The 25,879-nt window shown below is 37.6% G+C and overlaps 1 protein-coding gene across 1 annotated transcript; it reads left to right on the top strand.

Moving 5' to 3' along the window:
- The first annotated feature begins 22,987 nt into the window (after positions 1-22,987).
- Positions 22,988-25,540, top strand: LOC103696138 (NADH dehydrogenase [ubiquinone] iron-sulfur protein 6, mitochondrial-like). Its single transcript, XM_008777673.4, has 3 exons — positions 22,988-23,160; positions 24,964-25,048; positions 25,155-25,540. The coding sequence occupies exons 1-3, from the start codon at positions 23,047-23,049 to the stop codon at positions 25,262-25,264; spliced, it is 309 nt and encodes a 102-aa protein (XP_008775895.1). The 5' UTR covers positions 22,988-23,046; the 3' UTR covers positions 25,265-25,540.
- The last annotated feature ends 339 nt before the right edge of the window (positions 25,541-25,879 follow it).

Genomic DNA, 25,879 nt, shown 5'->3' with positions numbered 1-25,879 from the left:
CTAGGATTTATCTAGTTCTCATATGTATTTTGTGATTGATCATGTACTTTGTACTTTCATTGAGGAATATTGTATTTGTTTTGTTTTGGCATTAATGTACTACAATGTTCCATTTTGATCAATGAAACTGAACTGTTTATTAATTATTGTGTCTATTTATCTATTACCATGCACCTATTTGATGATAACAAAAAGGGGGAGAAGTAAGGAAAGAGAAATAAGTTGACAAACAAGGTTGAAAATTATAATAGGAAAGACTATACATTTAAGGGGGAGCAATTTGTACAATGAAAATGTTAAAGTCTAAAATTTAAATCGAATTTCAGATTTTGGCACATACCTTTCATACCTCGATACATAATCTGAAACTCTTTCATTATCTCAAATTTTTGAAATGTCATCTTTAACCAGTATAAAAGAAAGGGGGAGAAGACCATAAGTTCAAATTGGCAACATTTGGATGAAATAGGGGGAGACTTCACTCTCATATTTGAAAAGCTGAAATTCAGCAACTTGAGCCCTTCTAAAATTAATTTTAAGATAAAAATCAATTTGATCATACTCAATATTTTGTAATCATCAAAAAGGAGGAGATTGAGGATGATAGTGGTATTTTGATGATTAATACAATGATTAATAATGAGATAAAATTTGCGATAGGAAAGGGATAGTGAATTCTAAATTTCAATTCGGCAAAGTTTCAAGTGAAACGTACTCTTAAGTGGACAATAGTAATTTTCATTGTTTAGAGTATGTAGCACCACCATGACATATATTCAAAATTGTTTAAAGTTTATTTCATTGATTATATGGATAAATCTAACCTTAAGTTGCAGCAAAGTATGGATTGAGTCGACCCCAAGCTTGATTGAGTCGACCCCGGCACATCAAAGAAACATCTGGCACACTTCTGCAAAAATGGCACGGATGAACAGTACTTGGGTCGACCCAAGTGAAAGTTGAGTCGACCCCATCTTCAAGCTTCAAGAAAACAAGTCTCTGGAATCCTTGAGAGGGTCGACCCAAATGGAACTTGAGTCAACCCAACCTTGAGTCGACCCCAACAGAACATGAGTCGACCCAAAAGCTATGTCATTCAAAAATCAGTTCTCTGGAATCTCTGAGAGGGTCGACCCAAGTGAAATTTGAGTCGACCCAACCCAACCTTGAGTCGACCCAAAAAGTGTTGAGTCGACCCAAGTGAAGGAAGGCTGAAACACAAGGTTCTGTGGTTTCTGAGAGGGTCGACCCCAATGTTGCATGAGTCGACCCAAGTGAAAGTTGGGTCGACCCTAGTAAAAGTTGAGTCGACCCAAACACGGACAGAAGCATAACGGCTAGTTCTGCAGAAGTACTTTTTGACCTCCAAACAGTAAGTAACGGCTAGTTTTTGAAATCTGACCAATGAGAGATGTCCAATGGGTGAGGAAAACTATTTAAAGGGACACTATTCATCAGAGAAGAATATCCTTTTGCAAAAAGATCAAAGCTTACACAAGAAAGACAAGTGCCCTAATCTTCTTCATCCAAGTGCTTCATTCAAGAATTGAAAGGAAGTGGTTGAGCAGATTCCAAGAGATATCAAGAGCTCCATCCACCCTTGAAGAGTGAAGCATTCTTGACAAAGAAGAGAGAAGTCTCATCAAGCGATAACTATTATCTAAACTCTTCTTTGTAGCTTATAATTATTATATTTGCTCATTTAGGAGCTTCAACTTTCTTCTTTCTTTTGTTAATCACCTTGTAAAGGTTTGTTGGTGAGCCCGCAAAACCAACGGCGTAGGTTTAGTGGTGAGCCCGTAAAACCAATTGTGAAGGTTCGTTGGTGAGCCCGTAAAACCAACAAAGATTATTGGTGATCCCGGAAAACCAAAGTTTAAAGGTTTTTGGATTGTGAGCCTGGAAAACAATCCAACTGTAATCCGAGGGATTATAGTGAATTCCCAAGGGATCGCTTGGGGAGTGGACGTAGGTGCTTAGGAGAGCACCGAACCACTATACTTCTTGTATGTTTGTATTGTGCATTGTTCTAATTTCACTCACTCATCAATTAACTAAAGTAAGATAGCAAAAATTTAGAAAAACCAATTCACCTCCCCTCTTGGCTTGTCACCTTGGGCAACACAAGGATAATCTTGGATAAGAAAAACTAATTACGCGTAATCTTGCAAACGAGAAAAAATTCTACCTGAATGTGCAAAGCTAAAACGAAGTAGATTTTTTTTTTGAACTTATACTAGTTTCAAAGCTAAATGGTGAAAAATAACCATCTATTTTATTCAATATATATATTAGGTACCGTAGTATACTCTTTTTTATATACATTTAATACATTATACGTTTATAATTTTTCAGTCAATATGAACAATAGTGATGTATTCTTAGCCAAGATCAGTATGGCTTTACCCGAAAGGGGTGGACCCCTCATGTAGTACATGTGCCCCTATGCGTGATCCGATCCCCATATTTTTCATCTGGAGCCTAGATTTTTTTTCTTTAATTTAGTATAGTTTGTTGGAATATGGTGTGTCTTTGTCCTTTCGAAAGCCCAGCATATTCCCCATGTTGGAGGTATACCCCTCACTCATCTTCAACTCAATAAGTCTGCATGGAATTAAATATGTAGACATGGCAGATGGTGGGCTATACCATTTTTCAACATGGTGAATGGATATTAGCATATTAGACTAGATTAGATATACACGTGAGGTGACCTTATCCTTAGCCACAGCTATTACTTAGGACTCGTTTCGTGGGCCATATGAGTTTTCAAAGGAGGGGGGTTTGGTTAGTGGTAAACACGGTTGCAATTGGTTAACCGTTTCACCTTTAAATAAGCTATGTTATCGTTTATCTCTCTAGAAAGTAAGTTCTTGTTCCTCCCCTCCTCTTATTAGGGATACCTTTGGGGGAATCTTGAATGGGGAACCAAGATCACACTTTTTCTCCAAGATGATCAGGTATTGAGATAGAAAACTTAGGACTCGTGGAAAGAGGAGGTAGGAAGTGGATCAATAGAAAAATAGAGAAATGCTTTATGTTTGGTTAGAGTTTTTAAAGGAGAAAGATTGAAAAGTAGTTTTTTCATGGGAATAAGATTTTCATGTTTTATGAAAAAAAATCTATGTTGGAAATGGAAAAGTCCAATTCTCATTGGCTAAAAATAGGGATAATTTTTTTAAAAAAATATCTTGAAGCTTTTAGATAGAATGGGGCAGGTCATTCTCTTTATTAAGGGCATGACAAGTATTTTATACAACTTTTGTAGAAAAGTAGATGCTCAACCAAATATAAGGTACTCTGGAATGTATTACTTTTTCATGGCCAACCAAACGTGCAAAGATACTTTTTAGGCATCATATACCCAGGCATTAGCTTTTCAGAAAAATATTCTAGTGAGAAAAAATTCATTCCACGAACCAGACGAGTTCTTAATGCTACTTCTGTTTCTTTGTTAAAAGAACTTCTTGGACTTGATGAAAAATAAATCTTAGAATGTATTTGTTTGTTTATTTATTTATTATGCATGCATGTATGTATCTATGCATGCATGTATGAGGTATTCTGCTAATCTTTTGCATTCTTCTTCTCATTATGTGCAGTGCTACTCTTTAAATATTGATGTAGGCTAGTGAAAACTTTTGGGTGCCTTCATTGTGCTTTCCTTGAAGCTTTCTTACCATGTGATGTTTTTTGTGGGACACTAAAGTAAGTTATTGATGTGAATGTGAATACTGAACTGATAGGTTGATTGTTCTAGACTTTGTGGTGGTTTGGATTGTGAGCGAATGAAAAAAAAAAAGAGTAGAAATTAAACGTTATTACACTGCATATTATGTTGTTGGGTTATAAAAGGGCTCGGACGTTGAAATTTTGTTAGCTTGGAAAAGGAATGCTAGATAGCTACTTGGCAATTATTTTATATGTAATTGGATGTTGGCAGACAAATTGCTCACAAATATGAAATGGAAATCATGAGATGACGTGTTTAGACCGATTTATTTACTAATGATGGTAACAATTACATTATGACTGCCTTTTTTTCGTTGAAATCATGTAGGGAATTGAATTTACTTATGTTTCATAGTGTCTTGGGGATTCAAAATAGAAGTCAATCTACAAATTAATGTGATAATTGCTTCATATTCACGCACCTGCAAATGAAATCATGTAAATTAGGTGGGTGCAAATATGAATTGTTACATTCTAGTTATATGCTGAATTCAAAATAGTCATTTAAGAGAGATCTTTTTTGCCAATATTATTTAAAATGGTTGAAATTTTCTTGAGGATCCAAAAAAGAAGTCAGCCAGTAAAATAATGTGATATCTACTTTATATTCATGAACATATATATAACACCATGTTACTGCATTGTCCGGCTTTACGCGCTTTGTGGCATGTATATGGATCGTTCATATATCCATGTGCCTAAAGCAAGCACACATCGTGCTTGCATAGTTCATTTCTCTAACATGTGTTTTAGATGGTATTCACATCCATATTATTTGATGTTCCATTATGATGATACACAAGGTTTCTACTATTTATTAATAACTTTCATCTTTTCTAATTTATTTATATGTGTTTGCCCGCACTTGCACCTATGTGCTGGGTGGGCCTAGTCACTTTGCCCACTTGCACCAATACTTTTTTACTCATGCCTGCGCATCCATGCCTTGCACAAGCTTGCGTCATGTTCGGCTAAGCTAAACTCCATGGTCACAATGGTGCCTTGCTGCAGCATGACTCCGAACCACGCCTTGTCCACCTAGATTGGCACCAATGCCAACACATAAACGCTGCTAGCAAGGGTTTGACAAACCACCGCCATTGGAAGAACCCGACACGCATGGCGGAATGCATGATAGACAGTCTTGGATTTGCTTCTCAAACTGCCATAATGTTGTTTCTCTCTCCCAACCTGCCTCACTTTCTAGTTCCTCCTTCCAATGAACCAAATATTCTGGCCTTTTGTTTTTCTTACTTTGCCCTAAAGTTCTGTGGTTCAATATCTTCTCCACCTCCATGTTGAAATGCATCCTTATAGTAGATGGCGCACATTGTGCCTGCGCATGGGAAGGATCCACCACATCCTCATGAAGAATTGCAACCTACAAGCAACATTATTAACCATTTTTACTACCTCAAAGGGATCACAAAACCAAAATGTGACCGGAGAGAGACGAAGTGAATCATCTTTTGCTTTTCGGTATAAATTTCCATATGGAATTAAATATGATTTATACATATGGTCGCGGATGACCATTTATATATATGGTAGGTGGAGAGCTCTGCCAAGGTAGAGCACTCATTTTAATATATATCTATATTAGATTCCAGGTTTTTCACTCAAAGTCTATAACGAACTTGTGCAACATTGTGGTTATCGTTATAGTAGGTATATAATTGATGTTATTTGTCCCCATGGTATTAAAAATCTAAAAATAATGACCATTATGATGGTAGTTGCAACATAATATGCTAGTGAAGAAGATTTTTTTTTAGGTGGAGTAGACTCTTCTAAAAGAAAAACTGGTAAAGAATATGAGATATGAGAAGAACATTATTTTATATAGACAAGTAATGCAAATATCGATGTTATTTCTATTACATAATGACTATTATAGCAGAATAAATACTTGATGAAGCTCAGTGCTAGCTGCAGCCTTGCTTCTTCTCTGAATCAAATCTCTTTTCCTGTGGGGCTTTTAGTTCTCTATAATCCCCTATCAACTTTCCTACTCTTTCCCTACCCTTGTCTCTATGAATCCTTTCTATTTCAAAAATAGAATCCTTATTATAGTCTTAAGATGTGACTGGTTGGTTAGTCTATCTCACAACATTTTACAAATAAGGAAGTGGATAAATATTAAGAAGCTTCATGATGCCTATATTCAAGAATAGCCAAAATGTAAAGGATCACATACTATTGCTAATCTAATTCACAAGCCACTATATATAGGTAAGAGGTTGTAGTTCAATAATATGGCAAGTGAGTTCCCTCTCTTCGTCTATCAAATCAATGGTATTAGTAGACTATTTGGTCTTGAATTATGTACCATTTCATTGATTTATATATTTCTAGCAACCTAATTACATTATTGCATGAATATAGATTTTAAATCTATTCTTTTTGTTGCAAGTTATGTGAAATTATGCAATAAACGAGCTATGGGAAAATTCAATAACATTGAATAGAATGAATAGAGCATTTGAATAAAAACACTTTTTATATCTTTGCAAAAATTTATTATTAAAAAATTAAGCATAAAGGGAAAAATAGTTTTGGAGGTGAAAAATAGGACATACTAGGGGCTTACAAACTAGTGGAAATGATAATCTTTTTTTCTCCTTTTTATTTTTGAATTGGTTGATGGAATGATAATCATTGATATTGAAAAATATAACTTTCAGTTATCATCTAAATTATTTGACATTAAGTTCTTAGCAGAAATATGGGAATCATTTTGAGGAATTGCACCTATATAGAGGTTCAACAAATTCTAGCTTGGATGCAGAAATTTAGAAGTATATATGTTATCTTTTTTATTGCAAAAGTGTTGCTGCTAAATTGCCACAATGAAATTCTATATATGCAACCATAAGTTTTTGATGCGATATTGTTGGGAGATATTTTATTTCTGAGAATATGGGAGAAGTATCGAAACCATGTAAGAGCAAAGGAGAAGAAATAAGAAAATACAAAAAGAAGAGAGACAAGCAAGAGAACGAGAACACATAGGAAACTAAGAAGAGGAGGGAATGAGAGTAGAAAATGATGAAACCGCCCTTCCAAAAGCTTGCTCGTTCTTAACGGCACAAAGAGAATTCACTCTAATAGAGCTTTCCTTGGAAATGAGACTACAGAATGATTCTTATACAAAAAATTCCTAACTTTCTTGCTTGCCAAGTTCTCCAACAAATAATTAACACTAGCAAGTCCCATCTTTCACGGAGCATTTCTCCACCCTCTTGAATCTCCATATAGTTCAAGGAGACAAGAAAGAAGGCGGATGTTCTTTGATTCCTATGCAGCTCTTGCTACAAGAGTAATTAAGAAGCAACGAGAATTCATTTTAGCTGTAGCCTTACACAAGGAGCATGACATAGCGACTACCCAACCCTTTGTGTCAGTAGTAAGAATGCAATTTTTGATTGCCACAATCACATGAAAGTCCTATGCTTTTCTAGAGTAGGTGATTTTTAAAGTGCTCAATAAAAGGGGGGAAAGTAGACCACCCAGATTAACTACTAATAAAAGGAACTAACAAAGATTAATCCATAGTGAGCTTCCATACAGGCTTATCATCACATGTTGTTAAAGAGAGAGAAAAATCATCATTAAGGAACATCATTAGGCCAACCATCGTTCTAAAACCGAATATCTTTACCATCTCCTAGATTAAATGACTATAATTTTGTAAGGCAGCTAAGTTCTTGCTACTATATATCTTTCCAAAAAGGTGAAACTCCAGTGAGCAATTTCCTGCTTCTCAATCCCATTCTTCTCCTAGGGTAGTTGGAGGCACAAACAATGTTCTTCTACATTTTGTTTTCTTTCAATAAGAACTTCCAAGCCCATTTTGCTAGTAGGGAGGTGTTCATGTTAGAGAGACCTAAACCCCCCTTGGTCTTAACCTCGCCAACAATTTCCAGTAGGATGGCTGTTATTAGTTGTTATTCATTTAAATTTATGTCTGTGAACGTGTGTGTAGAGGGATTTCTTATTGAGCTATTAAGTTTATCACTTTTCTTTTATGATTTTTCAGAGCATCAGGATCCTTGGTGCTCTTCTAGGTCATGGATTGCTAGTGAAAGAAGGAATCCTTAAGAATGTATTAGTTATTTTTTGGAATTTTAGAAACTACTATAGCTGGTTATTACATTCTTATTTATTAGTGGTGGAATTTGGTTATTTGAGATTGTTGGTTATTTGAGATTTGTATAGGTTTCAAGGCCCTACATACTCTATGGGATCATGTCCTATGGAATGTGTGACATGTCACATACCTAGCTCGAGTGGTGGATTTGGGACACGACATAGACAAATCGATCAAACTTGGCTACTTGTGTCCATTCAAAGCTAGTTCTTTGGAATCTCTGTATCATCTTCATATTACTTTTTTTTTTTTGCTTTAACAAGTTAATCATACAATGCGTGTACGAACACACTCAATAAAATCAAAAAATACAAGCTCACGAAGTGCCCGAAGCAACTCCCCCTCTCCTGACCACAGTGTACTCCCTGAATGGTTAGCCATATAAGCAGCCACCCAGTTGGTTGCCTCGTTGGTCTCTCTAAATATATGTTTGGCCTGAAAGGCCCCACCATCCCTCGTCATCATCCAGATGTCTCAGAGCAAAGGGTGATCCGAGCTCGCATCTCTCGGACCCTCTGGATCCAACTGATCACCGTGGTCGAGCTCCAAGATGACCGAACTGGCCTGTAGTACTCGCCTCGCATGTCAAAGGCTCGCCCAGGCAGCCCTCAATTTCGCTCCGGAGGCCAAAATGTCGAATAGTTGGCAGCCGCCTGTTGCCACCACCTTGGAGTATGGATCTCGAATGACAAAATCCGTACCTCCCCTTGTGCCTCCATCCAAAATAGATCCATTAAAGTTGATCTTGAGAAAACTCGAGGGTGGGGGCTCCCAAGTAAAGAACACCATTTAGAGGCTGCCTGAGCAGAGAGGGAATCCCAGGTATCTTGAGCTATCAAAGGTCCATCAAAAAAGGAGGTGTGACTGATCTCTGCCGCCTGCACCCGGGCGTGCTTTGCCACAAATCTCGGTGACAGCCTGTGCTTACTAAAAGTACGAGCATCTCTTGCCAGCCAGATCTGATATGCTGTACAAGTCGCTCTAGTGACCTCCTGGCATGTTTGTGGACTATCTAGCCACTGGCGAATCATCTGTAGGAGCTGCACCCTCTGGCTCTAGGCCTCCCACGGAGTCCTTACCCACTGCCAAGTCAACCTAGCCAATGTGCACTGAAACAGCACGTGGTCCACCGTCTCATCAACACCACATCTCTCGCACTCGGGGGATCCTCAATCCACGTCGACTCAGTACTGTTCTCGTCGGAAGGCGTTTCCAAATCACCTTCCATAAATAGAGTGCTACCCTCGGGTAAAGCCCGAACCTTCAGATCTAAGTGCAGTCCGGCCCTGGCTCATGCTCCCGCTAAATAACACGGGATTCTTCATATTACTTTTTGATAATGAAAGTCTTCCTCAAGTTTTGGTTGTTTCCTTCAATGCTCAACTATGCTAAGGAGGTAGTTGCATTTCTAGAATTAGCACTCCATCATTGAAACCTGTCTTCCATAGAGAGTGTGTTGTGTGAGGAGTTCAAGAGAACAACAAAGTGGATCCAAAGTCCATATGCAATAGAGGATTAGAAAATTTCAGATAGATGGTAATGTTATCTTGCATTGTCATTTCCATTTTCACATCACCAAAGGATTAGTGAACAAATAACATATTGGATGTGCAAGTGTAGATATGGAATGCAGCATGGTTTGTAGACTTCGTCTCTATTTTGTGTCCTTCACTGGCTTGATGTTTCTAATTTCAGATAGCTTTTTTATTTTGTCTTGTTGTTTTCTTAACCATATACTGGTGGAGAAGTAATTGTGCAAGCATTTCTTTAATACATTTAATGAAAGCATCATGTCTCTGTAGATAATTCTTTTTGCACGCTGAACCTATCTATTGTATTTGAAGGCATATTATTCTTAATTTATGGAAAAAATTGAAACAATTATTTCATCATTTCTTCGTGGCATTTTTGTTTTATTTCTTTAATTTGCAGAAAATTAGTTTATGGTGTTACTTGATAATTGCTTATTTGAATCAAGCATCTTGTTTCCTTTGTTCTATACTAAAAAGTTCAACTGAGTAGAGTTCTCAGAGCCCTGTTTTCTTCAAGAAACTTAACTAAGAACTTAGACCAACTTTACATCAATTCTAGCAAAGATAATACAAAGGATTAACAGCCAAATGTCTTACATGTTTATAGCATATGCTTTTTTATCTAGTGTCTTATATTATTAGAAGGAAGCAGGCATGCTTGTTTGAGAAGTTCCAATCTTATTCAGGGTCAACTTTACCTCCTTGTTTGGAATGAGGACTAAGATATAGCTTATTTAGTTGATACATATCTTCAAGACATCAGTTTTAGAAAGAATTCTTGATAATGGGGTTCTATGCTTCACCATGTCACAAGAGTGGCATCGGGTGGCTCCAAATATGAGAGGAAGGAGATATAAGTAATTCCATTTTCAAAAATATGACCAAATACATTAAAATAAAGTATTGTCTGCTGAGATGATTTCAGTCAGAGGCCCAGAACCAAATCATTTTTCTTTTTTCTTTTTTTTTTTTTCAAACTAATGTTAGAAAAAGGTCTAGCCTGGCTAACTTGGATTAATGGCATTTATCCAACCCATTTTCTGGATTGGCCTGATTTGTGCTGACCAAATGTGACTTGTCAGCCTATTGGTACCCAAGTTAGCTCATATGGTTTGGCCCAGGCTGAAGGCTTCAATCCAATCCTGACCTTACTTTATAAAAGATTCAAGCCAGATAGTGAGCTTTTTGTCTACAAACCCACACACAATTTTAATTGGGTTGAGTTCAGCTTGGTAAGAAAACAAAGTGTTAAGATGGGGTTGGGAGCCATAATGTAGAAATATGGCTAAGTTTCAGATGGGGTTGCGTCAAATAGCATTCTCATAAAATGGTTAGGTTTAGGTTGGTAGGAGTCATATAAAAGTTTAGGCTGTATTCATGCCATGTTAGGCTATCTAGGCCTTTAACCTAAACCTAACTAGACTTGAAATTAGTTTAATATTTTGCAGCAAAAAATTTGTGGGCTAATCCTTTTCAAATTTATTCTCTTATTATAATTCTAATACTTTCAACATAAAGCATTATACTTAACTTTTAGTTGACACATACCCCTTTCTTAAGGATACATTTATGTTAGCTCTTGCCTAGGAGAAAAATATAAAAGAAATGCACCATCTAAAAATAAGTGTATTTGTGTCATGTTTGGATCGGATCCAAACCCATGACGAAGTCCAATAGGCTTCTTTTAGCCATTGCAGCTTACTATGATGGTGACATATGACAGATGGATGTTAAGACTATGTTCCTTAATGGAAATTTGCAAGAGGATATATACATGCTTCACCTGAAAGGATTTATTTCTCTCTGTAGCTCAAGAGCTATTTTGTGTAAGTTGGATAGGCTGATATATGGCCTCAAACAAATCTTTAGAAGTTGGAACAAGAGATTTGATCAATTAATCAAGAAGTATGGATTTGAACAAAACCTTTGAGTTTTGTGTTTATAGGAAGGTTTATTGTGTACTAGACCAAATATATGTTGTGCCTTTGGACTGGTATCTAGATACTAAAATAATCTAGGAAAGAAATAGTGGGAAGTCGTCAAGGATGTGCTTGTATATGGTGATGGCGACTTGGAGATTGTAGGGTACATGGATGCAAATTTTCAATTTGACCCAGAAAATTGTCCATCTACCATTGGGAGTATATTTACCATCAAAAATAGAGCTATGTGTTAGCGTAGAATGAAGCAAAAGTGCATCATAGACTTTATGATGAAGCTAAAATATATTAGAGCATCAGATGCGGCAAAGGAAGCTATATGGCTAAGCATATTTATACTTGAGTTAGGAGTCAACCCTTTCATAAAACATCCCATTCTCTTGTATGTGACAATAGAGGGGCCATAGCTCAAAGTGTGGAGCTAAGGTCTCATCATAAGGCGAAGCATGTGGAATGCAAGCATCAACATAATTAGAGACCTCAATGAGAGGAAGGAAGTGAATGTTCAATCTGTTATTTGAGCATGGAATATCATATCCATTGACTAAACTAGTTATATGGAAGGCCTTTACAACTCATGTAGATGGGATGGGTCTAAGATATATTCTCAAATGGCTTTTAGTATAAGTAGGAGATTATTAGACCTATGTATACCCTAAATGCTATTTGCATGTAATTGTATTGGAGGCTTTCTCCAAGTAGATAGGATCTATAGGAAGGATTGGATAGATCTAGGTCATAAAATTTGCTCACAATTATGGATGAGGTTGGATATTGTTCGTCCCTTTCCTGTCCACCTAAAAATATGCTAGACAGATCGTTGTTAGAACTGACGAACAAAAGTTAAATTAATTTTACTCTTACCTTTCCTACTCGAAGAATAGCGGTTGTAAGAGGTCGATCCACAGGGAGGCGATTGGAGTTGCATAAAAATTAGAACGTTCACTCGAATTTGAAATTGATTTTTTGAATGATAAAAGGAAAACATTACGTCGGGGATGTTTGAATGATTCTCTGGTCTACTAGAGAATGTTTTCTACTTGAAGAATAAACAAAAGAAAGAAAGAAAACTTTGTAATTGAGAATGTAATGCAGAGTAGCGGTCAAACAGCAAAGAAAAATATTTAAATAAGATTTTCAGTACAAATAAAATAAATTGCAGGAATTAAACTGAAACTTAGAACATAGATTGCATAAAAGAAAATTGATGGATATAAAAAGAAAACTGATTACAAATAAAAGTGGAGATTAGAAGGCCTAATACTCTCCTATTTTGCAAATAAAATAAAAACAAGAAATCTTATTTCCTCTCCCTTTCTCTCCCACGGTGAACTTTCAACATAAAACACCTTTTTTTTTTCTTTCTTCTTCCCAAGAACAGAGCATTGCTCTGTTTCTTCTTCTTTGAACCAGCCGAGCTCCCACCTCCTTTGGTTCCCACCCCAACCAAGCACACCCCTCTCTTAGTCTTCCCCTCTTTATATAGCCAACTCTCACTCGGCTCATGCCTGATCTCACGGGATGCTGGAAGGATTGATCACAGAAGAGATTTGGTTGCGGGATTGCTGGGCTGATCGCTCCGGACGACTTCCTTCTTTGGCCACGGGATGATTCGGAATGGAGCTTGGAATCGCTCGGAACGGCAGCTGGGCTGGCACGCGGACGTGCTGGAATGGAAGGTTGCTACGGCTGGAGGTGCGGACGGAGGCGTTGATCGCGGGAAGGCTGAGATGTTGGGATCAAGCGTGATCACAGAAGATGCTTGGGGGATCCGATTGCTGGGGCACGGAAGAGATCTTGGAAGCTTCACGGCTGGAGCGGAAGGGAGGATGGCCGAATTGGAAGCTTCGTGGATGGCTGGGGCGGCTGTGAGGTGCTGGGATCACGGAATGGATTTGGGACGCATGCGGAAGGTGGGGACACTGGCTGGTGAATCCTTTCTTCTCCCCTTCTTTCGCATGGGATTTGGCACGTGGTTGATTTGGAGACCCTGAGATGTTTGCTGCTGGCTGGCATGCTGGGGACGCGGGCGGCTTGGATCACGGAAGCGAATCGGGAAGGAGGATAGCTGCGTTGGAAGGAGCTGGGAGACACCAAGTTCCATTCAATTAGTCATATAGAAAAAAATAGTGTGATATGAAATTTGGCTTGTAGACGGGTCATCTTGGAGGTCAAGTGCAATTCTTTCGAGTCATGGGTCACCCAGCACCTTATAGTTATGATATGGCCAAATTAGATTTGCCCAAAATTCTTTCCCAAAAGCACAAAGAAATTGGACCCGATTCGAATCCGAACCCGACTCGGATCCGAACCCGACTCGGACCCGATTTGAAGTCAAATTTGTACTCAATGTGCATTTTATCTCTAATTTATACTAATCTATGTTAAACCCAAATATAATATTAATCCAGTGAATTTATCATTATCGGTTAACAATAACACTAATTTTAGTAACATGTAGGTCGCACTTTTGTGCTCTCATCACACCCCCCAACCAGCTTATTGCTAGTCTCTAGCAATTTAGTGCGACAATGATAAAATGAGAGTGCAAAAGTTTTATTTATTATATATATATAAATATACATGAACTAAGATAAATACTCACTTTCGTAGAGCATTACGACTGCACTTAGCACGTGCAACAAGCCGTTAAACCCCTAGGTTACCCTAGTGGACGAGTGTTGTCTCGTGAGGGTTTGCAGTGAAGTTACCCACAAACTTCGATCCCAAAATAAAATTTGGTTTGTGAAATGAAAGTTTAATTTCAACTACATAACTGATAAGAATTTCAAAAGCACACAAGGTTTTAATTACTAAGTAGCCCAATTTCTAGGTTAGTATGCAATTTAAGTTGAAGTTATTAAGTTTTCCGTTAGGAAGTTGTAAGACTTATTTATACTTGAGTGCTCAGTGAAGTTTGGACCATGCACAAGCTAAGGTTTTGGATCTCCAAAATATCGCTAATATTAGTAGTTTCCAAGAATTGGTCGGACAAGACCTATTTGCTGATTCAAAATCATCTTTTCTGCAGGATTTCGAGAGGTGTGGATGTTTACTTTAATACCTCATGGGCTTTATCTGTAATATTCCAGTTTACTCGAATTTTTACAACGACGGCTTTCACACTATTGTCTTTCTTAAGGTCAGTATACATTTTTTTTTTCATTTTTTTTTGTTTTGTTTTTTTTGTTTTTTTTTTGCATTAAAGAGAAATAATAATGTATATATTGTGCACTTTTACTCCTGTGATGATTCCTCCATGTAGCGAGCAATTAGTCGACAATTCTCACACCAGTTGGCATGAGGTGTCGGGTATCAAGACTCCCCTACGGACCTATGCTCGGGTTCCTCATCACAAGCCCGCTGACCTTTGACAATAGGTAGCCCTTTTCGATGTACCTGACTAAATCCACCATTTTTTTTTTTTTTTGGATCTGAAAAAGATGGTTCATCAGGATTCGAGGTTGCTACCATATTCTCAACACAATGTCGAACCTATACCTTAGAAAATGCAGGCCAGATGTGTTGTGAAATTTAAAGTACTAATTAGCTTACAACTCACTAAAAGGAACTTAATAAAAAGAACTCACTTTGCACTACTTCCAACTAGTCATTGGGCTCTTAGATTTTATATACCTTGTGTGTTGTATATATATATATTTTTTTTTCAAAAATTTTAACTAAAAATATTTTTTTTTATAAAATTTCAAATGCGTAAAAATACCCCCAAACCTAAATCTAACATTGTCCTCAATGTTAAAGAAAATTTAAAGCAGTAAGAGGACAGAGGAGAAGTACCTGATATGGGTGGGTAAATTGAAAGTTGGGGCAAAATCCCCCAAACTTGCATGTTAGTAATTTATTGAATTTTTTTTTTTTATAGAAGATATTTACATGTTGGGTTGCCTCCCAAGAGCGCTAAGTTTTATGTCTTCAGCCGGACAAAATGTAAATTCTCCTTTTTTTTTCAACCATTATCTAAGAATGGTTTTGGAAGAGTCCGATGAAGAACAGTCGGCTGATGACGATCTATGCTCATAAGGGGAGCAGAACTAAGGGGCGCATGCTTGACCCCTTCCTCGGAATGGGCAAGGTAAGCTTCTAAAGGGTCCTTATTATAAGTTTGTAAGAAAGTCTCCTGAACCAGACTTTCAATCATGTCAACTTCATTGATTTCTTTGTCGTCTGGTGGTTGTTTACTTATGTTGAAGACATTAAGCTCGACTTTCATGTTGCCAAAAGATAACTTCAGCATCCCATTTCGACAGTTGATCACAGCATTTGCTGTGGTTAAGAAAGGTCTACCTAAAATTATAGGTGTGTGACTGTCTGGATGTATTGCAGGTTCAGTCTCAAGGATAACGAAGTCCACAGGATAGTAAAACTCATTTACTTTCACTATTACATCCTCTACAATCCCCTTGGGGTACTTCACTGTCCTATCTGCTAAGGAAAGGGTAATATTTGTAGGCTTTAATTCCCCCAAACCTAATTTTTGGTACACATAGTAGGAAAGTAGGTTTACACTGGCTCCTAAATCTAATAGAGCTCTTTGGATGATCGTCTCTCCTATTTTTATTTCAATAGTTGGGCAACTAGGGTCTTTGAATTTCGGGCAATCTGTTGTTGAATGAGAGATGAGGCTTGTGCAGCCATAACAGCTTGCCTAGGAATACTGGTTTTTCTTTTGACCGTGGTGAGGTCTTTCAAGAATTTTGTATAGGAGGGAATTTGTCTTATGGCATTGAGAAAAGGTATATTTATTTGAACAGTTTTAAAGACTTCCATGATCTCATCAAAGTTAGATTGTTTCTTGGAGTCCTGAAGTCTACTGGGAAAGGGAACCTTGGGTTTGTATGTTTCTATGGGTTCTTTCCTTTTTTTCGGTTTGTCCTGTTCTTGACCCCTCTTCTGAATAGGGTTCTTATCGGATTCAGTTTTATTTTCTTTTTCATGTTCAGGAAGTTGGACTTTATTGTCCACTTGCTTGCCAGACCTTAAAGTGGTAATTGCCTGGACTTCATAGGTCGGATTTCCATTAAAATTGATTTGATACTGACCTATCTGACCTTGATTTTGTTGTCTACTAGGGTTAGGCACTGGTTGACTAGGTAGTTCACCTTTCTTCCGATCCCCTAGAGAGTTAGCTATTTGGCTCAGACTAATCTCAAGTTTTGCAATTGCTTGCGCATGGAATTGGTTAGTCTGGGCTTGGGCTGTATTGGTCTGTTGTTGTTGCTTGATAAAATCTTGTTGTTGTTTCATCATATTAGCCATCATGGTTTCTAATTGTGAAGGTTGCTGTGGGATAGGGGCATTATAAGGCGGTACAGATGGAACCAAAGGTTGGTTCATTTGTGGTGGACCTATCCTGGGGAAGTTGTTCTGAAAACCTGGTGGACCACTTTGATGCTGAATAGGTTCATTTTGTTTGTATGAGAAATTTGGATGGAACCTATTATCAGGGTGGTAGACTGGACTGAATGAATTGGGAGTGGGCTTTTTGAAGGCACTATATGAATTTAGAGCATTTGCTTGCTCAGCCTTAATGTTGGATAAACGAGGACAGCACTCCACTAGATGCTCAGAACTATTACACAAGATACATAAACTATGTGACTCGTGATCCACTTTCATGATGGGATTTAACTCTTTATATGAACTCGAGCTAGTGGAAACAGTGAAAGCATCAAACCTTTTGCTTAAGTTGTTCATTCCAGTCACCAGATTGGACATGACATTTTTGAGTTCTGGGTCTGCTTTCATTTCATAATTACCTGGTTTTCTAGACCCGAACTCATCTCTATTTACTTCCTCACCATAGCTACTCCAATTTTGGGCGTTCTCGGCTAAGTCAACAAGAAATTCATAGGCTTGATCCGGGGTTTGGTTCATGAACCTACCCTTGTGCATGGACTCAATCATGTTTCTATATGCCGGAGTTAGTCCTTTATAAAAGAAATGTACTAGATCAGCCTTGTCAAGCCCATGGTGCGGGCACTTGACTAACAGATCATGGAATCTTTCCCAAAGTTGGGTAAATTCCTCCTCAGATTTTCCTCTAAAAGTTCTGATGGCATCCTTAATTTTTTCAGTTTTTACCATGGGATAGAACTTAGCCATGAACTTCCTAGACAACTGTTCCCATGATGTGATGGAATTTGAAGCAAGGGAATACAGCCATGCAGCAGCACGATCTTCTAAAGTCATGGGAAACAATCTTAATTTAATACCCTCTTCATCTAAGTTTTGATTTCTAAATGTTTGACAGATTGTCAAAAACTTGTTTAGATGAATATAGGGTTGTTCACTCTCGAACCCATGAAACTTGGGTAACATGTTTATTGTTGCAGCCCGAATTTCAAATTGGGCTGCATTATTTATTGGCAATACTATGCATGTAGGTGGACTAGCGGATGCAGGAGCGAATAATTCATTCAGGGTTCTAATATGTTCACCCATTGTAGAGATCGACGGTTGGTTTACAGTTCGCAGGTTATGATGAAAAGTTCTGTCAATCTCAGGATCAAATGGGGTTAACTTATCCCTTAATGACCTTCTACCATGCATACATTTTCCACAACTTAATTAGACTCAATTTTTTTTTTTTTTTTTAAACAAAATCCTAAAAGATAAGAAGAAGGGCTAGACCAAGATGACCACAATCAACACCACACAATAATTTGACCCTATTAATTTTAGAGCTAAGTGAGGTTTAGTAGCTTCTTATATCTAGTTGCATAGAGACTTATCAGGTTAAAAAAAGTTCCTGAAATTCTCTCTAGATTAGACAGCTCCTAATCTCCCTTTCAGATTAAGCTTGAGCTTACCAGTTAAGTGATCCAGTAACCAGTGACCAGGAAAGTCCCGGGGTGTGCAGTGGTGCCAGAAGGGATACACCGATACCACAATACCCGTAACAGTTCTCACTGTTGTAAAACTTTCCTAGACATCACCAATTACTAAATCCTCACTGGAGTGGCTTTCAGCCGCTTCTTTCCAAGAGCCTAATTGAGCTCGAAAACCCTAAGGCCAACGTCTAATTTGATTTTAATTTAATTTGGCTTAGGATAAGTATGCAAGGTGGTGATTTTTGGGCTAAGGACAGGTAATGACTTCCCGACCTTATCTTTTTAATGGGTTTTGCCCTTAATTACTTTATGCAAATGCTTAATACTAAATGCAGCAAATAATCAATATTTTTTTAAAGTTTATGCAATGTCATTAGGTTGTACTGATTAAATGAGCAAGCAATTTTTTTTATTTTTTATATAATTTTTTTATTTTTATTTATTATTTTTTTATTATTTTTTTATATATAGCAATAACTTGAATGTAAACTAAACACAATTCTTATGCGTCAGTCAATCTCCGAATGCCCGTTGAATAAGCTCTGGAGATTACTCCGTGAGGAGTCCCAATAGAGGTATGATCACCTCGGGGGATTGCGCCTTATCAATTACTAGCAAAAATAATATAGATTTTTTTTTATTTTTTTTAAATTTTTTTTTGAATTTTTTAATATATTTTTTAAATTTAAATTTAAATTTCAAATTTCGAATTTCAGAATTCAAATTTTGAATTTAAATTTTTGAATTTTTGAATTTTGAAATATTTTTTATATTTTATTTTTTTAATTTATTTTTTTATTTTTTTTATTTTTTGAATTTTTTTTTCGAATTTCAAATTTCAGAATTTAATAACTACGAAATTATTAACTGAAAATAATCAAAATAATAAAAATAAAAACTTACTACCGGAGTGCGTTCACTCCGGGCATCCAAAATCCAATTTGATCTTCGTGATCGTTCTTGCTTCTCGATTTGCCTCCCCGGCAACAGCGCCAAAATTCTGTTCGTCCCTTTCCTGTCCACCTAAAAATATGCTAGACAGATCGTTGTTAGAACCGACGAACAAAAGTTAAATTAATTTTACTCTTACCTTTCCTACTCGAAGAATAGCGGTTGTAAGAGGTCGATCCACAGGGAGGCGATTGGAGTTGCATAAAAATTAGAACGTTCACTCGAATTTGAAATTGATTTTTTGAATGATAAAAGGAAAACATTACGTCGGGGATGTTTGAATGATTCTCTGGTCTACTAGAGAATGTTTTCTACTTGAAGAATAAACAAAAGAAAGAAAGAAAACTTTGTAATTGAGAATGTAATGCAGAGTAGCGGTCAAACAGCAAAGAAAAATATTTAAATAAGATTTTCAGTACAAATAAAATAAATTGCAGGAATTAAACTGAAACTTAGAACATAGATTGCATAGAAGAAAATTGATGGATATAAAAAGAAAACTGATTACAAATAAAAGTGGAGATTAGAAGGCCTAATACTCTCCTATTTTGCAAATAAAATAAAAACAAGAAATCTTATTTCCTCTCCCTTTCTCTCCCACGGTGAACTTTCAACATAAAACACCTTTTTTTTTCTTTCTTCTTCCCAAGAACAGAGCATTGCTCTGTTTCTTCTTCTTTGAACCAGCCGAGCTCCCACCTCCTTTGGTTCCCACCCCAACCAAGCACACCCCTCTCTTAGTCTTCCCCTCTTTATATAGCCAACTCTCACTAGGCTCATGCCTGATCTCACGGGATGCTGGAAGGATTGATCACAGAAGAGATTTGGTTGCGGGATTGCTGGGCTGATCGCTCCAGACGACTTCCTTCTTTGGCCACGGGATGATTCGGAATGGAGCTTGGAATCGCTCGGAACGGCAGCTGGGCTGGCACGCGGACGTGCTGGAATGGAAGGTTGCTACGGCTGGAGGTGCGGACGGAGGCGTTGATCGCGGGAAGGCTGAGATGTTGGGATCAAGCGTGATCACAGAAGATGCTTGGGGGATCCGATTGCTGGGGCACGGAAGAGATCTTGGAAGCTTCACAGCTGGAGCGGAAGGGAGGATGGCCGAATTGGAAGCTTCGTGGATGGCTGGGGCGGCTGTGAGGCGCTGGGATCACGGAATGGATTTGGGACGCATGCGGAAGGTGGGGACACTGGCTGGTGAATCCTTTCTTCTCCCCTTCTTTCGCATGGGATCTGGCACGCGGTTGATTTGGAGACCCTGGGATGTTTGCTGCTGGCTGGCACGCTGGGGACGCGGGCGGCTTGGATCACGGAAGCAAATCGGGAAGGAGGATAGCTGCGTTGGAAGGAGCTGGGAGACACCAAGTTCCATTCAATTAGTCATATAGAAAAAAATAGTGTGATATGAAATTTGGCTTGTAGACGGGTCATCTTGGAAGTCAAGTGCAATTCTTTCGAGTCATGGGTCACCCAGCACCTTATAGTTATGATATGGCCAAATTAGATTTGCCCAAAATTCTTTCCCAAAAGCACAAAGAAATTGGACCCGATTCGAATCCGAACCCGACTCGGATCCGAACCCGACTCGGACCCGATTTGAAGTCAAATTTGTACTCAATGTGCATTTTATCTCTAATTTATACTAATCTATGTTAAACCCAAATATAATATTAATCCAGTGAATTTATCATTATCGGTTAACAATAACACTAATTTTAGTAACATGTAGGTCGCACTTTTGTGCTCTCATCAGATATCATATCTATAAGGTTGTCATTGTATATAGTGATAATGTAGAGTTTCTCTTTTACCAAAATAAAATCTTGCACTCACATCTAAGTATGCCATCACATTAAGCAGTTAACAATAACAATCTACAACATAAAGCACAATCATAGGTAAAAATGTAAACCAATTCCACCGGCTTGTAACTGGTCTTGATCAGAAAGGCAAGATACCTACTCGTAATTCAAAGGGCAGTATGACAACCTGGACTTTGTATTTGATAGTGGTTTATTAGATTTTAATGAGTGAGAGTCAAATTGTCCAATATGAAATCATCATAATAGCATAGTTGTCATATTTGAATAGAGATTATGGTTAGATATATAAGTCCAGAGACCCAAAACAATAACTCAAAAAGAAAAATAATTATTTTACAAACCATAATTTATAATAATTAATTATTTTGAAAATCAAAACTTCGTGTGAGTAGTTTTCTCAAAGGGATGTTTAATATGATATAGGGTTCTAATGGGTCATGAAACCATAAAACTAGGATCTGATGGCAATATGCTTAATGGCCATATCTGGAACCTAGAATGATGGAGGATTGAATTGCAGGATAAGGTTTGTATGGTAACAAAAAACAACTAGCTTCGTCTTACCAAGAGGTTCGGTAATGCAACATGGGCTCGATATCTATACAGTTGACTTGCGACTAAGTGAACCTAAAGAGACAGATTGTCGGTAAGTGAAAACCTAATTGACTGAATAACACATCTAGGACGTGTCATTTATTTCTAGTTCAGTTGAGATTGGATTCCAATTGAAAGTTCTCTCACTAGTTAGCCCAAGTAAGGTCCAATTTATATTAGAGAGGAGATTAGGCTAGGGAATTAGCTCGGATAAACTTGGATTGGACCTGATAAGGTCAAGAAAGATCTGATTAGGGCAAATTAGCCTCTTGGGTTAGACCTAAGTGAGAGTTAGTTTCAAGAGTTGGCACCCTTCAAACCTTCTAAAAAGAAGGGGGCAGCCACCCTAGCTAGCTACCACCTTTTTTTATTTGGAGTCTAAGTAGGGCTTCTAAGAGAGGTGGCTAAGATAAGATACTGCCCCGCTCTTCTTTCCTCTCTAGGATGTCAAGTCCTTTTAGGACTTAAAAAGAGGTCCCCCCTCCACTACAAAAAGAAGAGTATCCGTGGTGGATTCCAAGAAAGAGAGAGAGAGAGAGGCAAGGGTATTCTTCTTCTTCGCCAAGAGTGGAGTGAAAAATAGAAGAAAATGTTGCTGGATAAGCCTTTCTAGCAGCGCATCCCTTGGCCTGCATTTTTTGGAGACTCCGAACCTGAGCTTTGGAAGATAGGCACAATATTGAAGCAGTTGCGGATAGTAATTCTCTCAGGGTTATGTTCGCATGCGTAGTAGTATCTCCAAGAATGCAAAGATTGCCTTCAAATATATCATATTTGTTAAACCCAAACACATTTTTTAGGCCATGTTAGGGCAATGATTTTATGCTATCTCAAATGAGACTTAAGTTGTAAGAAAAGTCTTTACTTTATAGAATATAAGTTATATATTTAGATTGGTCTGGTAAGAAGCTGTGAGTTATATATAAGTTGGGTTGGTTAGAAGCTATCTAGTTGTAGACTAAATATAGGTTATTAATTGATTGGAACTCCTTTCATATAAAATTAAATTTGGTTTAAAATGAATCAAACAGTACAGATGCAATGTAGTGTAGATATAAAAGTTTGAAATATCAAGTTACTAGATAATTAGTTAAGGTAAAAACTGATAAATAATATAAGAAAATTGAAAAATTTATCAAGTAACTGATGGTATTTTCTCAGTCAATACATTGCTTTTCAAGAAATGCTTAACAATATATCACAGACTAGTCTTTTGAAGGAAATTAGGCCTAGGACTCGCTGCAAAATGGAATTCATGACCCAATTTGTTCTTGTTTTGTAATTAAAATTCCTGCATCGTTTGGAAGAACACGTTAGCAGATGAAACGCCGCGGAATAGTGGAACGCCAGCAGCCTGTAGAAACATACATTCAAATATTTACATAATTGCCATTAATCGTATTCCCTTTTAAAAAAATCTTTAATTTTAGGGTTGAAATCGCTTCTGCTTCTTCCCCTCTCTCGGCCATGGCGACAAGAAGGCTTCCTCACCTCCTCAAAACTCTCGATCCTTTCCGTTCCGCTTCTAACATGCGGGCAATCAACACGCTCGTTAGCAAGCACACCGCCAAATGGATGCAGGTAATCAGTTTTCGTGTTACACTCTGCCGTAAAAATCCCATCTTTCCCTCTCTTTCGATCAGATCTCGTTTTGATTGGAGTTCTTTTGTTACAGTGGTTTCATCTGTTTCTTTGGTCTGTCCGGTCTCCGATTAGATCGTGTGGTTCGAAAATGGCGAAGAGGATTTTATTAGGGGTTTGTCCGGTTTTCTTTTAAGGAAAAAGACTGATTTTTTTAATAAAAGGAGAATTGGGAAGTATGATCCATTATGAAAGTAGGTTCTTTTGGTTGTTTTGATCGTTGGAGTTTACTATGAGATCTCTATCATGTACTTTGGAGTTACCCTTGCGTAAATATATAAAGATAATGATTATGGCATGGAACTTTAGGATCATTTTTTTTATTATGTAGAGAAAGCTATTCCACAATGCCAATTATTTCTTTTTTTTTGCCCTCCCCCTTTTAGGCTTTGATGTTGGTGCTGTGAGGGGGGCCTGTATTGAAATGTAAACAATTTACAAACAATGTGGTAGTATTCACGAAATATTAAAGCATCAATAATGCATGCAATTGAGATCCGAAAGAAAGAAGAATGATTTTGAATGGAAAATGAAAATTACGTACTTTTAAATTGAGATAAAAGACTTGTGCAAAGCGTTATAACTTATTGGTGGTGAGGAGATATCTGATTCTTGTAAGGAAATTGTTTCTCCTTTTCTCTATCTTACAAAACCTAGATGTACGGTTGACTCATTTGATCACCTTATAAGTTAACAGGTTGACACCAGGACTTGTAAAACAGGGAACGTTCTGTTGTCCTTCACCACATATAATGGCATCCGCTACGCATCATTTGATGCATGTGTGAAGGTTATGACAGGTGAGGATTCTTTTGGGAACAACCAACTATGAAAAGTTGTGGATCACGCATACTTGCGTTGCGCCCTAAACAGTCTGCTAAACAGGATGTTGGTACCATGTAGGTTAGGAACATGTCAAGGATTTAGAGTTTGAAGTCTCGTCTCTACAGTTCATGGAATGTATAAGCATATGCCTCACAAAATGTTGTACATGAGACTCATGATTGCATTTAGAAAATTAAAATGAGGTCACGAGGCATAGAAGCTCCCATATTGCTTTTATGTTCTTATAGGCTGATGAGCTGAGGAAGTTGGGTCTGATGCGTCATGAGGCGGACACCAGGTAACTTTTCTAGGCCATGCTACTTTCAGTATTAAAAAGAGAGCTGGCATGTTTGTATTTTCTTATCAAGCAGAACTTGGATTCATTAGAAGGGGGAGGCACTATTTGTTTAGAGTCTGATTTGACATACTTTTAAAAGATATCAATGCATGCCACCAGATCGTTATCAGTATGAGTGATCAGAGTGCTAGGATCAATTTGGCAACCAAGAGCTTCCTGTACAAATTTCCCTTTAGAGCCTAGGAAAATAGGACCACTTAATATTCCTTGTTAAGTGACCTCTGGTCACAGTGAAGGTGGTTAGAAGTTTCTTTGTTCTTATTTATCTGCACTTGTCTAGAGGCAGGGGTGTATATCCTCATGTTCCCAGAGCGCGAATTGGTAGTGCAATCCTGTGGTAGGCAGTTTGTCTGGTAAATGAATTTCAATAATTTTTTGAGGGTTTTCTTTGTTTGGTGGACCCTCAACTTATCCTTTGCTCTGCAATTATGACTTCTTCATTTATGCATGATTGTAATATTTGTTTCTACGGCATGACTGATTACAAATTATAAATTTGAATTGAATGATATGATCAAATGTTCAGGAATATTTTAAATTAATTTTCATGAATGGTACAGGACACCAGTAAAAAATCTCCAATGGAATTGATTAGCGAAGTACCGCCAATAAAAGTTGAAGGTCGAATTGTTGCCTGTGAAGGAGGTAGCAGCCTATCCTAGTTCTACAACTGGAATCAGTTTTTCTTGCTTTCTATGACTCGGTGTTCTCATGACACACTGGAACTCTGGATGATTAATTTCCATTGCAGATAGTAATCCTGCCCTTGGCCATCCAATTGAATTCATATGCCTCGACCAGGATGAACCAGCAGTATGCAAATATTGTGGTCTCCGTTACTTTCAAGATCATCATCACTGAGGAGATGGATTTTAGTTGAATCTTGTCCATGGTGACAATCTTAAATCATGCCACCTGGCAAGAAACAGTTCTCTTTGCTTTGCTTTGATGTATTGTAAGAAAGTTTCACATGCTTAGCCCATAAAAGCTCAACTTGTTTATGTGAGCAGAACTAATATGTCCTGGAGTCTGGACTTTTCTTTCTTATTCGATACTTAATCTGATGGAATGTGTCATATGTGATAACATTACAAAACATGCATTTTTTATTCTTGATGGGTATAGGAGTTAACCTTATGATCCATGCATTTTTGAAAATTTGCCATTTGAGAGGAGCTCACCAGTACCAATGCTTCCCTTGGCAGAGGGAATGCACATACAATAATAAAGTCAGGGTTCGCCGCATTGATCATACTCCACTTTCTGTTGGGGCAGCTTATAACATGGCACCCAGCTTCACAGGATTGTTCTTTTGATGCTTGTCAGCCATCTTTCCTTAATTCATTTCAGACCAGGAATGATGGGCTTTTCTGTTGCGGCTATAAAAGTTTCTTCAGCTTAACGATATGATATTCCTCCAGAGTGTAGAGATGCATGGCTATCACATTTGCACGATTTCGTTGCTATCAGAATGCA

This window comes from Phoenix dactylifera, unplaced genomic scaffold, assembly GCF_009389715.1.
Source record: "Phoenix dactylifera cultivar Barhee BC4 unplaced genomic scaffold, palm_55x_up_171113_PBpolish2nd_filt_p 000125F, whole genome shotgun sequence".
NCBI lineage: Eukaryota > Viridiplantae > Streptophyta > Magnoliopsida > Arecales > Arecaceae > Phoenix > Phoenix dactylifera.
The sequence above is the reverse complement of the archived record's forward strand: the minus strand, read 5'-3'. Positions and strand labels throughout refer to the sequence as shown.

Bases quoted from the DNA above. Each gene is read 5' to 3' on its own strand.
- LOC103696138 (XM_008777673.4), top strand. From the start codon at position 23,047: ATGGCGACAAGAAGGCTTCCTCACCTCCTCAAAACTCTCGATCCTTTC. The intron at 23,161-24,963 runs GTAATCAGTTTT...TGAATGGTACAG, and splicing joins ACACCGCCAAATGGATGCAG to GACACCAGTAAAAAATCTCC. The intron at 25,049-25,154 runs GTAGCAGCCTAT...TTTCCATTGCAG, and splicing joins AATTGTTGCCTGTGAAGGAG to ATAGTAATCCTGCCCTTGGC.